This window comes from Diabrotica virgifera, chromosome 5, assembly GCF_917563875.1.
Source record: "Diabrotica virgifera virgifera chromosome 5, PGI_DIABVI_V3a".
NCBI classification, from domain to species: domain Eukaryota; kingdom Metazoa; phylum Arthropoda; class Insecta; order Coleoptera; family Chrysomelidae; genus Diabrotica; species Diabrotica virgifera.
Window position 1 is genome coordinate 189,140,539 of NC_065447.1, and position 12,710 is coordinate 189,153,248.

The following is a 12,710-nucleotide window of genomic DNA, read 5'->3' on the forward strand; positions in this document are numbered from 1 at the left end:
TGTAATAAAAAAATAAAATGTATGGGCATAGGTATGCTGTGGGCGGAAAATGAGACTTAAATGAATTTGGTTTTAAAATGATTTAAAAATGTGTAACTAATAAAATTTTTCTTATGAAACTCTCAATTTTGCACAGCTTACCTTTCAGATATCTTACTAAACGATGTTTCTCTCAAAAAAAATCTCAAAAATTTAATTCAAATGATACGACGTCTCAAAAATGTAATTTTTGAAAACTTCGTAGTTTTACAAAATTACCACTATTTTAGGACGGTATTACGCAAGTTTTAACAGATCTATTACAGTTTTATCGGTGCTTTTTTAAAGCCTAGGATGTAATCTTTAAAATGCACTGAATTATTTTACTTTTTAATGAATAAATTATTTCTGTCTGAAAAAACTAAGAAAAATAACAAAAATGCAATACAAAAACCGAAAATTACCAGTAAAAAAATGTTTATACAAAGTGATCAAAACATTGTTCTATAAAACTTACCTAAAATACATTTTTCTACAACAATGTTAAAAATGCAATTTTTAGCACTCCATACGAGCGTTAAAAATGCTACTTTAACGCACTAGTGTTTTAAAATTTTTATGGCACTGCAGTTCGTATTGACCGTATAGCCAATTTTGATGTAATGTCAAAAAAATATAAAAATGGAATGTCAGTCAAGTTCACAGTCAAGTTCAAGTAAAAGTTTTTGTAGATATTGTCCTGTAATTACGTTTGTAGAAAAAATATTGTATGATATGCGTGTTAAAAAGTACATTTTTAAGGCACTCATGTGAATTGCGGAACTCGCTTCGCTCATTCTGTAAACTTTCACATGCATGCCTTAAACGTGTACTTTTAACGCTTATATCATAAATAACTATTAATAATAAGCTTCAACAATAATAAATGTTTAACAAAAAAAATTTTTTTAGCTCTTATACAGTATGTCTGCGTAACTAGGTGGAAAGGACAAAGGGCGAAAGAACTAGGTGAAGGATACAAATTGTGGTATGTAGGGAGTAGTAACACTAGAAATGGAGTTGGTATAATTGCTGATAGTGAAATGAAAGATAACGTAGTAGAAGTTGTAAGAACGAGTGATAGAATGATGTCAGTGAAATTTGTAATTGATAAAGAGGTATTGAATGTTGTTTGTGTGTATGCTCCCCAAACAGGTCTGGGTGAGAATGAAAGAAGAGCTTTCTATGATCAATTAGGAGACGTACTGAGTGATATTCCAGCAGAGGAGAAAGTTATAATAGGAGGTGATTTCAATGCACATGTGGGCCAAACCAAGACAGGATATGAAACAATACATGGGGGATTAGGCTTTGGAACTAGAAATGAAGCTGGAGATGACATGCTTGAATTAGCAACAGCATTGGATATGGCGATTGTTAACACATTCTTTAAAAAGAGAGAAACTCAACTTATTACCTACAAAAGTGGACAACATCAATCCCAAATAGACTACTTCATGATACGGAAAGAAGACATACGTGAATGCAAGGACTGCAAGGTAATAGTGAGTGAGACAGTAAGCCAACAACATAAGCTGCTTGTTCTGGACATCGAAGTAAAAAGCGAAACTAAACAAAAATATCGGAGAGGACCACAAAAAATCAAATGGTGGCTGCTGAAAGATGAGAAAGAAGGTCTATTCAGGAGAAGAATAGTAGAAAAAATATGTTGGAACATGAAAGGAAGCCCTAATACAATTTGGAGAAAAATGGCCAGTAGTATTAGAGAGACTGCTATTGAAATACTTGGGAAAACGTCAGGAAAAAAGTTTGAGGATAAAGAGACTTGGTGGTGGTCAAACGAAGTACAAGGAAAAATAAAAGAGAAGAGAAAATTATATAAAAAGTGGCAAGAAACCAGATCCGACACAGATCTTCAAAACTATATGGTGGCGAAAAAGGAAGCGAAAGTAGCAGTAGCAAAAGCCAAAGCAGAAGCCTATTCAAACCTATATGATCAACTTGATACCAGGGAAGGCGAAACGAAGATATATAAAATAGCCAAACAGAGAGCAAGGAAAGCAAAAGATTTTAATCAGATTAGATGTATCCGTGATGAAGATAATAAAATACTAGTTCACGAAAGGGAAGTCAAAAAGAGATGGAGAAAGTACTTTGACAGCTTATTAAATGAAGAATTTGACAGACAGCCTGTAGAGTCAACGGAGACAGTAGCAACAATGGTCACCAAAATAACCAACGAGGAAGTGGCTCAAGCGCTTCAAAAAATAAAGAAAGGAAAAGCGGTAGGACCAGATGATATTCCTGGGGAAGTATGGAGAGCATTGGGAGAGACAGGAACAAGGTGGCTAGCAGGTCTATTTAATAGAATTATGGAAGTCGGACAAATGCCAGACGAATGGAGAAACAGTATACTGGTACCTGTTTACAAAAACAAGGGAGATATACAACAATGTACAAACTACAGGGCTATAAAACTGCTTAGCCACACCATGAAAATATGGGAAAGAGTAATTGACAGACGGATACGTGAAGAGACCGAAATATCCGAGAATCAATTTGGCTTTATGCAGGGTAGATCAACAACAGATGCAATTTTCATTATAAGGCAGTTGATAGAAAAATACAGGAGTAAAGAAACAAACGCTCATATGGTATTCATTGATCTTGAGAAAGCATATGATAGAGTTCCTCGAGAGATTCTGTGGTGGGCACTCAATAAGAAAGGAGTCCCTGGTGAATATGTAAAGATTGTGAGGGATATGTATGAGGGAGTAACGACTAGTGTTAGGACAGGTGTGGGAGAGACTGATAAATTTCATGTGAAAGTAGGATTGCACCAAGGCTCTGTGCTTAGTCCGTATTTATTCTCATTAGTTTTGGACCAGATAACAGCGAAACTACAGGGTAACATTCCATGGTGCTTAATGTATGCTGATGATGTCGTGTTAGTAGGAAATAGTGAAAGAGACTTAGAACAAAAACTGGAACAGTGGAGACAAGCTCTGGAGGAAAAAGGTTTAAAACTTAGTAGGACAAAAACAGAGTATTTGGAATGTTCATTTAAAGATGGAGCTAGTACAAATAAAATGGTATCTTTGGATGGTGAAATGATTGTGAAAAGCAATAGTTTTAAGTACCTAGGATCCGTATTACAGAGTAATGGAGAAATAGATGGAGATGCATGCAGTAGAATTAGGGCTGGATGGATGAAGTGGAAAGAAGCGAGTGGTGTGTTGTGTGACAGAAAAATTCCAATGAAGCTGAAGGGAAAATTCTATAAAACAGCCATAAGACCGGCTATGATGTACGGAACTGAATGTTGGGCAGTGAAAAAGAAAGAGGAACAACGAATGCATGTGGCGGAAATGAGAATGCTTAGATGGATGAGTGGAGTGACAAAGAAGGATAAAATTAGAAATGAGTATATTAGGGGAAGTCTAGGTGTGGCACCAATTGATGCCAAAATGAGAGAGCATAGGTTAAGATGGTTCGGTCATGTTCAACGTCGAGACGTTAATCACCCAATACGAAGAATAGCTGAAGTGCAGATTCCTGGAAGGAGTAGGAGAGGAAGACCAAAGAAGACCTGGGGGGAGGCGATAAGGCAGGACATGTTGGTAAAGGGGATCAACATTGATATGACCCAAGACAGAATTGTGTGGAGAAATGCAATTAGGGAAGCCGACCCCGCATAGGGATAAGGCAAAGAGAATGATGATGACAGTATGTCTGCGTAACTTAAAACCTATTGATAACTTTTTTATTATCAGTTTACGAAAAAAAAGTTATTTATAAAATACTCTGCATCCTATATTATAATCTAAGATGCAACTATCAAAGTTTTATTAATTTTATACGAGGTATGTCAAAAAATATGAATTTCATTAAAAGAGTAAAGTACCTTTATATTTCACAATATCGAAAATTGTTATTCAGAAAAATTGTTTGGAATTACAAAATATGTTTCAGTGTTCAATTATATCCTTCTAACTAAAATATTGTAAATAATAAAGGCACTTAACTCCTAAGTAAAATTCATGTTTTCTACATACCTCGTATAAAATTGCAAAAGTTTGATATGTGTTAGTTATATCTTAGATTTTAGACCAGGTAGAGCATTTTATAAAGAATAACTTTTTTCGTAAAATTGATAATGAACTAGTTTAACGTGGAATGAAGTAAACACTTCTGTTGTATGTAGGTATATGAATTTATTAAAATTTTTAAAATTTATCCACAAGGGAGTAGAAGTACAAAACGTTTTCGGTCAAACTGACCATCATCAGTGTAAACGTCCAGTGTACAAGTAATTGGAACTAGCCACTTCAATAGGTGTAAAAACCTCTAAATAACATTATTGCTACATTATATGTTATATAGTAGTCGACATTCAGTCGATGTCTTAAGATTATAAATATCACATGTGGATGTATATCATCCTTGCTCGGAAATTGCACAAGATTGTTGTGATCAGGTGAGAGGTTTACAACCAACAGTTGGTTGTATGGCTTTGGTTGGTTGGTATGTATTTATGTATCTAAATATATACAATGTATGTTCCCTATGTCCAGCTGAACGATTTACGTACTTTATAAAGGTAAGCTCCACGATAATTATTATTCTCAGGTTTTTGGAATTGTTTATAATGAAAATACGATAAAAGGATCGAACGTTGTATTTCATATGTACGGTATAAAAGTTGAATGCTAACTAAGAACACAAACTAAGAATAGTGTCTGTGTGTCCTTCTTACATCTGCAAAACATTAAAACATAAGCAACGGTCAGAGAAGACCACACATATTAGGGCACTATTTAGGGCGACTTAAGTATCGGTTCCCGGAAAGGCATGTGTCGCTGGTGGCCAGACGCACCCCTTACATAGACGTCGCACAAGGGGCTGGTTTGTTACAATGATTAAAATAACTAAGCAAATTGATATTCGTTTATGTGATTTTCACATTGCATCTCTCACTTTAAAAATTAATTGCTCAGTCATTTGACAACATATTTAAAAAAATTTATATCACTGGATAGGTGAATGTCCTTTCTTTCAATTTACAAAAAGATATACTGGGTGTTTCATTAAAAAAAATTCAACAACGTTTTTTTTTTCAAAAATCCGCTATTTTTTTAAAGCGATATAAAAAATTCAATTCATTCAAACAAAACGTTTACTCAAATAAAACCTTTCAGCGAAAACGGCATATTTCTATCTTGAGCCGTTTAGAAGTTATAGGCAGTTAAAATGGGGGAAATATAAGTGGACACCCGGTATATAAAGTTTGCTATTGAATAAACTTGAAAACAACCTGCTAGTTTTCACAATCATTAACTTGTCAGGATGACACATTCCACAATTAAAATCACATTCCACAATTAAAACTTCCCCTGTTCCAGTGTTCCCATGCATCAAAGTTTTTCCGACTAGACACCATTAAGCTATTAACAAATTTTTAGCTTGCTATTAATCAAATTTTTTTTTGGTATGCGGGATCCAGGCCTAATATTTTACACCAAGATATAAATATATGGTTGTTTTCTATATCGTCGAATACACTTACCGTGAGCAGATTTTCCAAAGGCTAAGTGAGCATTTCCAATTAATGGTAAAGTGGCGGGCCCTGGGAATTTATTGCCCAACTGAACATATCGTTGGTTTTTAAACCAGTAATGGTATGCTAATAGAGCTGAGATAACTCCAATCAATATTAGAGGTATATGACTAGTAAGAATTGAACTAGTCTCAGTTTCAAGAGGTTGAACCTGAAAGAAATAAAGTTTTATTGAAATGTTTGTTATACGTGGGTATTTCCAGAAGTACCCGACCCAAGATAAAAAGCACAAAAATTGTGGAAAAATTTATTTATTTTTCAACATAATCTTCGTTCAGCTCAGAGCCCTTCTGAGTGTAATTCTGTACTCCTTTTTATAAGAAGCTCGACAAACTTTAAGGGGTAGTCCTGCATGAAAAAATAGTGATCATTTGCTTTGTAAACATATGTCCCCAAATGCTTCGTTTCCAAGATACGGGATGTTAAATTTTTTATTACAAACTGATGATTTATTTATTGCTCTAAAACCGGTTGAGATATGCAAATGGAATTTGGTAGGATTTAAGAGGTAGTTATTGCGCATTTTTTGACGTACATTTAAGAATCTTATATTAACCATTGCCGTGAAAACGGGTCATATTACCCGGTCATGTTACCCGTATGCACGCCAATAGTGAATAAAAATTTCTCAATTTTATGTCAAAAAATATACAATAACTATCTCTTGAAACCTTTCAAATTTCATTTGCATATCTCAACCGGTTTTAAGGCAATAAATAAATCGTCAGTGTGTAAAAAAAATTAAACATCCCGTATCTCGGAAAAGAAGGATTTGCGTACATATGTTTATCAAGCAAACGGCCGTTAATTTTTCATGCAGAATTATCCCTTAAAGTTTGCCGCACTTATCTAGAAACACCCTGTATTAATGAAGAACATGGCTAGTTGTTAAAATACATAACTTTTTTATTATCCAACATAAGAGAATGAATAAAAAAAGAGAATGTTAAGAAAACCTGAGGCTATAGCTTGCTTTTAATTTCAGTATTTTATAAATATTAGAATATTCCACAGGGTGTAATGAACTTTGACAAAAAAACACAGTTTAATTGGTACACTCGGTATACAATGACAATTTTACCTGTCTAGCAACAATATTATCACAGCGATATAAAATATTATCGTCGATCTAGACTCTAGACGGTCCAGTTAGCTGAGGCGCAGTGGATCGACAAGTTTAGTGGATTTACGATTTGCGATCGCTGCGCTGGTTCAAGCCTCAGCTGGGTCATGAAATTAATAAAAGGCCAACGCCGTAGTATAAAACTCAATAGATTCTACGGTTTGGTCTGGAATATACTGGCGTCTGATCGTCCTATAGAGGAGCGGTGCTGCAAGGGATAAGGGCTTGCGGCTTGGTGATACTCCTTCATGGATCCCTACCGAAGGGCGTTGATGCCTAAGAAAGGTGTATACACATAAAATATTTAAAAAATCACGTAAATCGAACAATAGGTTTAGGAAATTCGAGGCATCAAAAATGACCCATTTTGAGGGGTGCCCGTTCCTCTGACGCGCAGTGTATTATATCTCATAAAAATGGGACTTATGCCCGGTTGCACCAACAGATCTTAAGCTTAAGTCGAGAATATCATAAGAATTAATATAATATAATTATAATATATTACAATAAGAATACCATAATATAATAATATATATATAATTGAAAATAAGGTAAGAATCTAAAATTATGATGCAACGTAAGTGATACTCAAGGAGGCCCTATCTATAAGTAGAGCTTAGCTAAGCTGGAGCTTAAGATCTGTTGGTGCAACCAGGCATTAGATAGGGATGCATGGGCATATCTAGACCGATCACAACAGAACAATCCGGAACACAGATAATGTAAACTGGTCGTAAATAATAAAATAATAGAACAAGTGATGGAAACGGAATATTTGGGAAAAAACTGTCAAGCTAAGTAAGAGTGGAAGAAGAAGTATGAAAACAAGTGAACATGGCGAACAGAGCAGCATGATGTCTCAACAACATAATCTGGAGAAACACATACCTCAAAACGGAAACGAAAACCAGGATAAATAAATCAACAATAAGACCGATAATGACGTACACAACGAAAACAAAAGCAGATAGGGCGAAAACACAAAGACTACTGAAAACAGCAGAAATGAAAGTCTTACGAAAAATATCAAACCAAACTCTAAAAGACAGAGTAAGAGGTGAGAAAATACGAGCGAGATGTGGTATGGAGGAAATAACCATGTGGCCAAAAAAAATAGAAAGAAACTGACACATAGAAAGGATGACAGAAAATTAAATAGTACGAATAGCAGGAGACAAATCGCCAAAGGGAAAAAGATCATTGGGACGACCAAGTAAAAGATGGCCAGGCAACGTCAATTAAGACTAAAAACCGAAGTAAAACAGAAAAGTGAAGTGAAAACTCGTCGTTTATACCCCGTTTAGGCTTAAGCCTCTTCAGGGTGAAGGATCCTCCTTTTCAGGAGTGTGGGAGATTGCGTCGATGGTATGTGGAGAAGCAGAATTGCTAGTGGATTGGGTTAAGAAGGTGGTTTTAGCGCAGAAGCTGTAGAAGCGAAAGATAGAAATTGCCATGCTCAGCAAGCGACCAGTCAGTGAGGGGGTTCCAAATATGTCACCTTAGAGGAACGGCTCTTAGATCAGCGTGTGGGGATGCAGTTGTCTATCTGCGATACATTAAGGGAGTTTGTTCAAGTATTTCGTAGTACTCATCGGGAAGTTCATTTCTGGCCAATTGTAGAAGATTGGCCGGAGGGAATGGAACTTTGTTTTTGGGAGTCCCGGTGAGTATATGCCCTCGCCGATTGCAAGGAGTAATTAGGACATTTTTAGCCCTTTGGTTGTTACCATTAATCGTTCGTATGACATATTTGTTGCTGAGAGAACGGATTCTCTCATTTATGGGGGGTAGTTTAGCGAGTGGATGTACCAATACCGACGGATATCTCCAGTGTTTCCTGAGGCACTTTCTGAGAATTCTACGCTCGCATCCGAGGATTTTATTAGTATATCCTTGATATAGCGAAGCATAAAGGAGCGCTCTGTAGTCGATAATGGGCCTTATGAAGGTTTTATAGGTGTGCAGGAGAGTCTTGCTAGATGTGCCTCCAAACGTTCCAGATAACGCCCCAAGGAGTTTAGCTCTGTTTCTTACCCTGTTTAGGGTGTGTTGGATGTCGATGTTCCAATTGAGTGTCCTGCTGAAGTGGACTCCCAAGTAGACCACCGACGGACGATATTCAAGAGTTTCTCCTTGAAGGGTTATTCTGGTTGTTTCGTACCTAGCACTACGAGGGTGTCTGAAGGCAATCATTTGTGTTTTGGCTGGGTTGAGGGTGACTCTCCATTTATTGCACCACCTCACTACCTTGTCTAATAGAGTTTGGGCCCTATCGAAGGCAGAGGGCCGTCCTAGCGTGCCTCGCGCAGTGCCTGCAGTGAGCAGTGCAGTATCGTCGGCGTAAAGTAGGATTGACTCGGTTCGATTAATGGGATGGGGAATGTCACTGTTGTACGCTGTGTATAGTATAGGAGCTAATATGGATCCTTGTGGCACTCCTGCTTGAGGAGTAAATGGGTTGGATAATTGGTTAGCGACTTTGACGCGAATTGTTCGATTTGAGAGGTAGGAATGAATAAGTTTGATAAATGTTATAGGCAGTCCAAATCGGTGGAGTTTTTCGATCAGGCCTGGGTGCCAGACCTGGTCGAAGGCCTTTTGGACGTCTAGGAAGATGCCTATAGCATATTTTCTATGCTCATTAATGGTTTGGGAAATGAAAGTAGCTGCTTCAATCAATGCGTTACGTGTGGAATGTTCAGCTCTGAATCCAAATTGAAAACTGGGGAGAATGTGGTTTGTCTCTAGGAATTCTACGAGTCTCTCCTTGAGGATTCTCTCGTAGACTTTACCTAGAGTGTTAGAAGAGAAATAGGTCTGTAGGATTCTGTGCTGGTAGGTGGTTTCCTAGGTTTAGGAATCATGACTGTGTTGGCTACTTTCCATGAAGTTGGAAAATAGCACAACCTGAGACATGCATTTATTGTGTTTGTAAGCAGGGGTATAATACTCTCTGGAAGTTTTTTGAGGCACCTTCTGTGGATACCATCTGGGCCAGGAGATGTGTTTTTTCCTATGTTACACATCTGCCTGACGGTTTCCTCCTCCACAGGAGCCACCATCGGATGAGGGTAGGCTGCCATGTGTTGGGGGTTTTGGAGTATTTCTTCCACTCTCCTTTCGACATTGCGTCTGTGTCGCTCGTTGAAGTTTGGGTTGTTGGGTGAGATGAAGGCTGTTTGGAGAGAGCTTTTAAAAGCTTCGGCCTTACCTAGTGAATTATTAAGGATGACGTTATTGACTACAAGATGTGAATGATGTTTAGACTTTTGTTTTGTTAGGATTTTGAACTTGTTCCAGAATTTACTCCCTTCTCTATAGTCCAGCTGAGAAGTAACATGCCTCCACTGAGCTTATTTCAGCCTGTTGACCTCCAGCCTGATGGACGCTGAGAGTCGGTTGTATTCTGTTTTGATGAGGGGGTCTCGATATCTTTTATACTCTCTGATTAGTCGTCGCTTTGTTTTGATGTTAGCGAATATTCTGGGAGGTAGAGTTGGAGTAAAAAGATTGTATCGAGTTACTGGAATTGCTAAGGATGAGGCCTCCCGTAGAAGGCTCTCGATTTTAGAGATTCCTGTGTCAACTTCGTTGATGGTTGACATATTACCTAACTGAGGAATGTTATGATCGATATAGTCTTGGAATAGTTCCCAATTAGCTTTACGATAATCTTCCCTATAATATAACAGGTCTTATTTGTGGAGGTTCTGTGAAGTTAGTTTTAACTAACAAAGGAAGGTGGTCAGAGGTTATTGAGTCAGCAATGAAGCATTCATCATCGAACATGCCCAGCACATTATCTGTGCAGAGGATATGGTCGACGATGGACAAAACAGAAAACAGGCATGAGCCTATTTATAAAGTAGGAGGAAGAAGAAGAATTTTAGGTACTAAAAGAATATCTTTAATTATAATATTATTGCCTCTGTAACATTTAAGAAAGTAAAAACATTTATTTATAAATGGAATAGTTTTTCTAAAAAGGCTGCAGAATAAAAGTAGAATTAAAATCACAAAAATTAAAGAAAAGAAGTAGATCAAAAATAATAATTCTTATAAAAAAGAAAATTGTTGCTAAATATTGTAGTTTTAAAGGATTATAAACCTTAAGGCTATGGGTACATAATTCGCAAATATTTTACGTGTATCCCTACTTTTTCTGTCTTTACACGGCAAATTACGTGTAGTAAAATTCACACTGGTATTGATATATAAGCATTACTGTCGGTTCGCTAAACTCAGACGCAACTGGCTAGATATTTTAGTTGATAATTTTTTTGTTTTTTGACAATTTTGCAAAAATTGGCAAAATTACTAACTATTTAGTGATTGTTAACTATTTAGTAATTATTTTTTGCAAATTTTACTAAAATTGGCAAAATTACCAACTAAAATATCTAGAAAGTTGCGTCTGAGTTTAGCGAACAGACTATAGAATGTCATTCTACTTGAAAATGTCATCACTAATTTAAAGATATGGGTTTTGAATGTTCTTGGATAACTGTTATTTTTATAATTGGAAATTATTAATTCAGTTAATAAATGTGATAATTTTTTCACTAACTATGTATTCAATGATTGTAATAATTTATTTGTACAACAAAGACTAATACTCAATCGAGAAAAGTGTTAAAGTGATTTTTTAATAATATATTGTTATGGAACGCTTACAATTTTGAACATCTTTAAGAACAAAATACTTGGATCACAGAATATATTATCCTGATGTTATTCTCTGCTTGGATCTTCCACAAATAATACACAATAAATAATTTTTTATTAAGTTCACGTCTTAAATCAATTATTTATCAAATACACTATATTTCATTAATATTTAATCAATAACTCAACATATTCCCGATGCAATGTCAAATATTTAAAATTGTCACTGATTGTCAGTGTCTGACTGACAATATAGCTGACAATATTATATTCGGCTGAGTGCGTTGTAAGACAAAGATAGATTTGGAAAATATTACCACGGCATTGTGTTTATTTTTTTCGAATCCTGAAAAAACCAATAAATATTTTTGAAAAATTTAAACGCAGAATGAAAGACTAAATTATTACCGAGGGCCGAAAGTCCCTTAGAATAAATAAAAAGTTTATTTTGAATAATATATTTGAAATTAAAAATCACACTAAATTTTCTCTTAGTTTTTCACCCCTGTAACTTATTAAAATAAACATTATAGAAGTTCTCAGGGACTTTCGGCCCTCGCTAATAACGTGATCTTTCATTCTGCGTTTAAATTTTTCAAAAATACTTATTAGTTTTCTCAGGATTCGAAAAAAATGAATCCCCATTTGAATAGCATTGCAGCCGAAAATACGTTCCGATCCTCTTAAACAACTTAGAAAGAGAAATTTTGTTTATGAAACAAAACATATCTGTGTTAAATTTGGATTTTTTATGCTAATTTTGGATTGTGGGTTTGCTAGTTAATAAAGCTTATTACGCACGGAGAACGGGGGGATATTACGTCATGGGGAAACATAATATATATTAGGGTTACGTGTATGCAGGCCCACTCACTACTGTAGTGAGTGTACTATAGTATGAGATATAAACATAGTTTCAAAAGCTATTATATGCATATCAGCTAATATTATGCTCATTTTCATAGTTGACTTTATTGTGAACCGACTAACAGATTCTGCTATTTTTTATTCTTTTAGATTTTTCTTTGGAACTTACATAGTTGGGCTTTATTTTGTACTTATACCGCGTGGCTGAAAAGAAATGTTTTTCTTATGTTAAGTTTGAGATGCTCTGTAAGGAAGACAATATACAAGTGTGAGTATACAACGAAGTCTTAGTATAGTCTTATGTTTTGTGAATATTTTGTTTTTTGATTGTTGCTGATATCATTAGAAACAAAAAACAGACGGTTTTATTCTTTAACATGTGATTTAACTGAAACAAATGTTTGAGACACAGGTAAAAAGGTATGTGTTCATCAAAACTATGTTGCAGTCTCAAATTTT

General features: G+C 35.6%; 1 protein-coding gene across 1 annotated transcript in view; it reads right to left on the reverse strand.

The window, feature by feature from the left end:
* Nucleotides 1–12,710, reverse strand: part of LOC114330212 (cytochrome P450 4g1-like) — a 70,775-nt gene that overhangs the window by 55,304 nt on the left and 2,761 nt on the right. Inside the window, exon 2 of the mRNA XM_028279532.2 lies at nt 5,546–5,747. Within this exon, the coding sequence (XP_028135333.2) occupies nt 5,546–5,747 (202 nt within the window). The remainder of the gene's footprint in view (nt 1–5,545; nt 5,748–12,710) is intronic.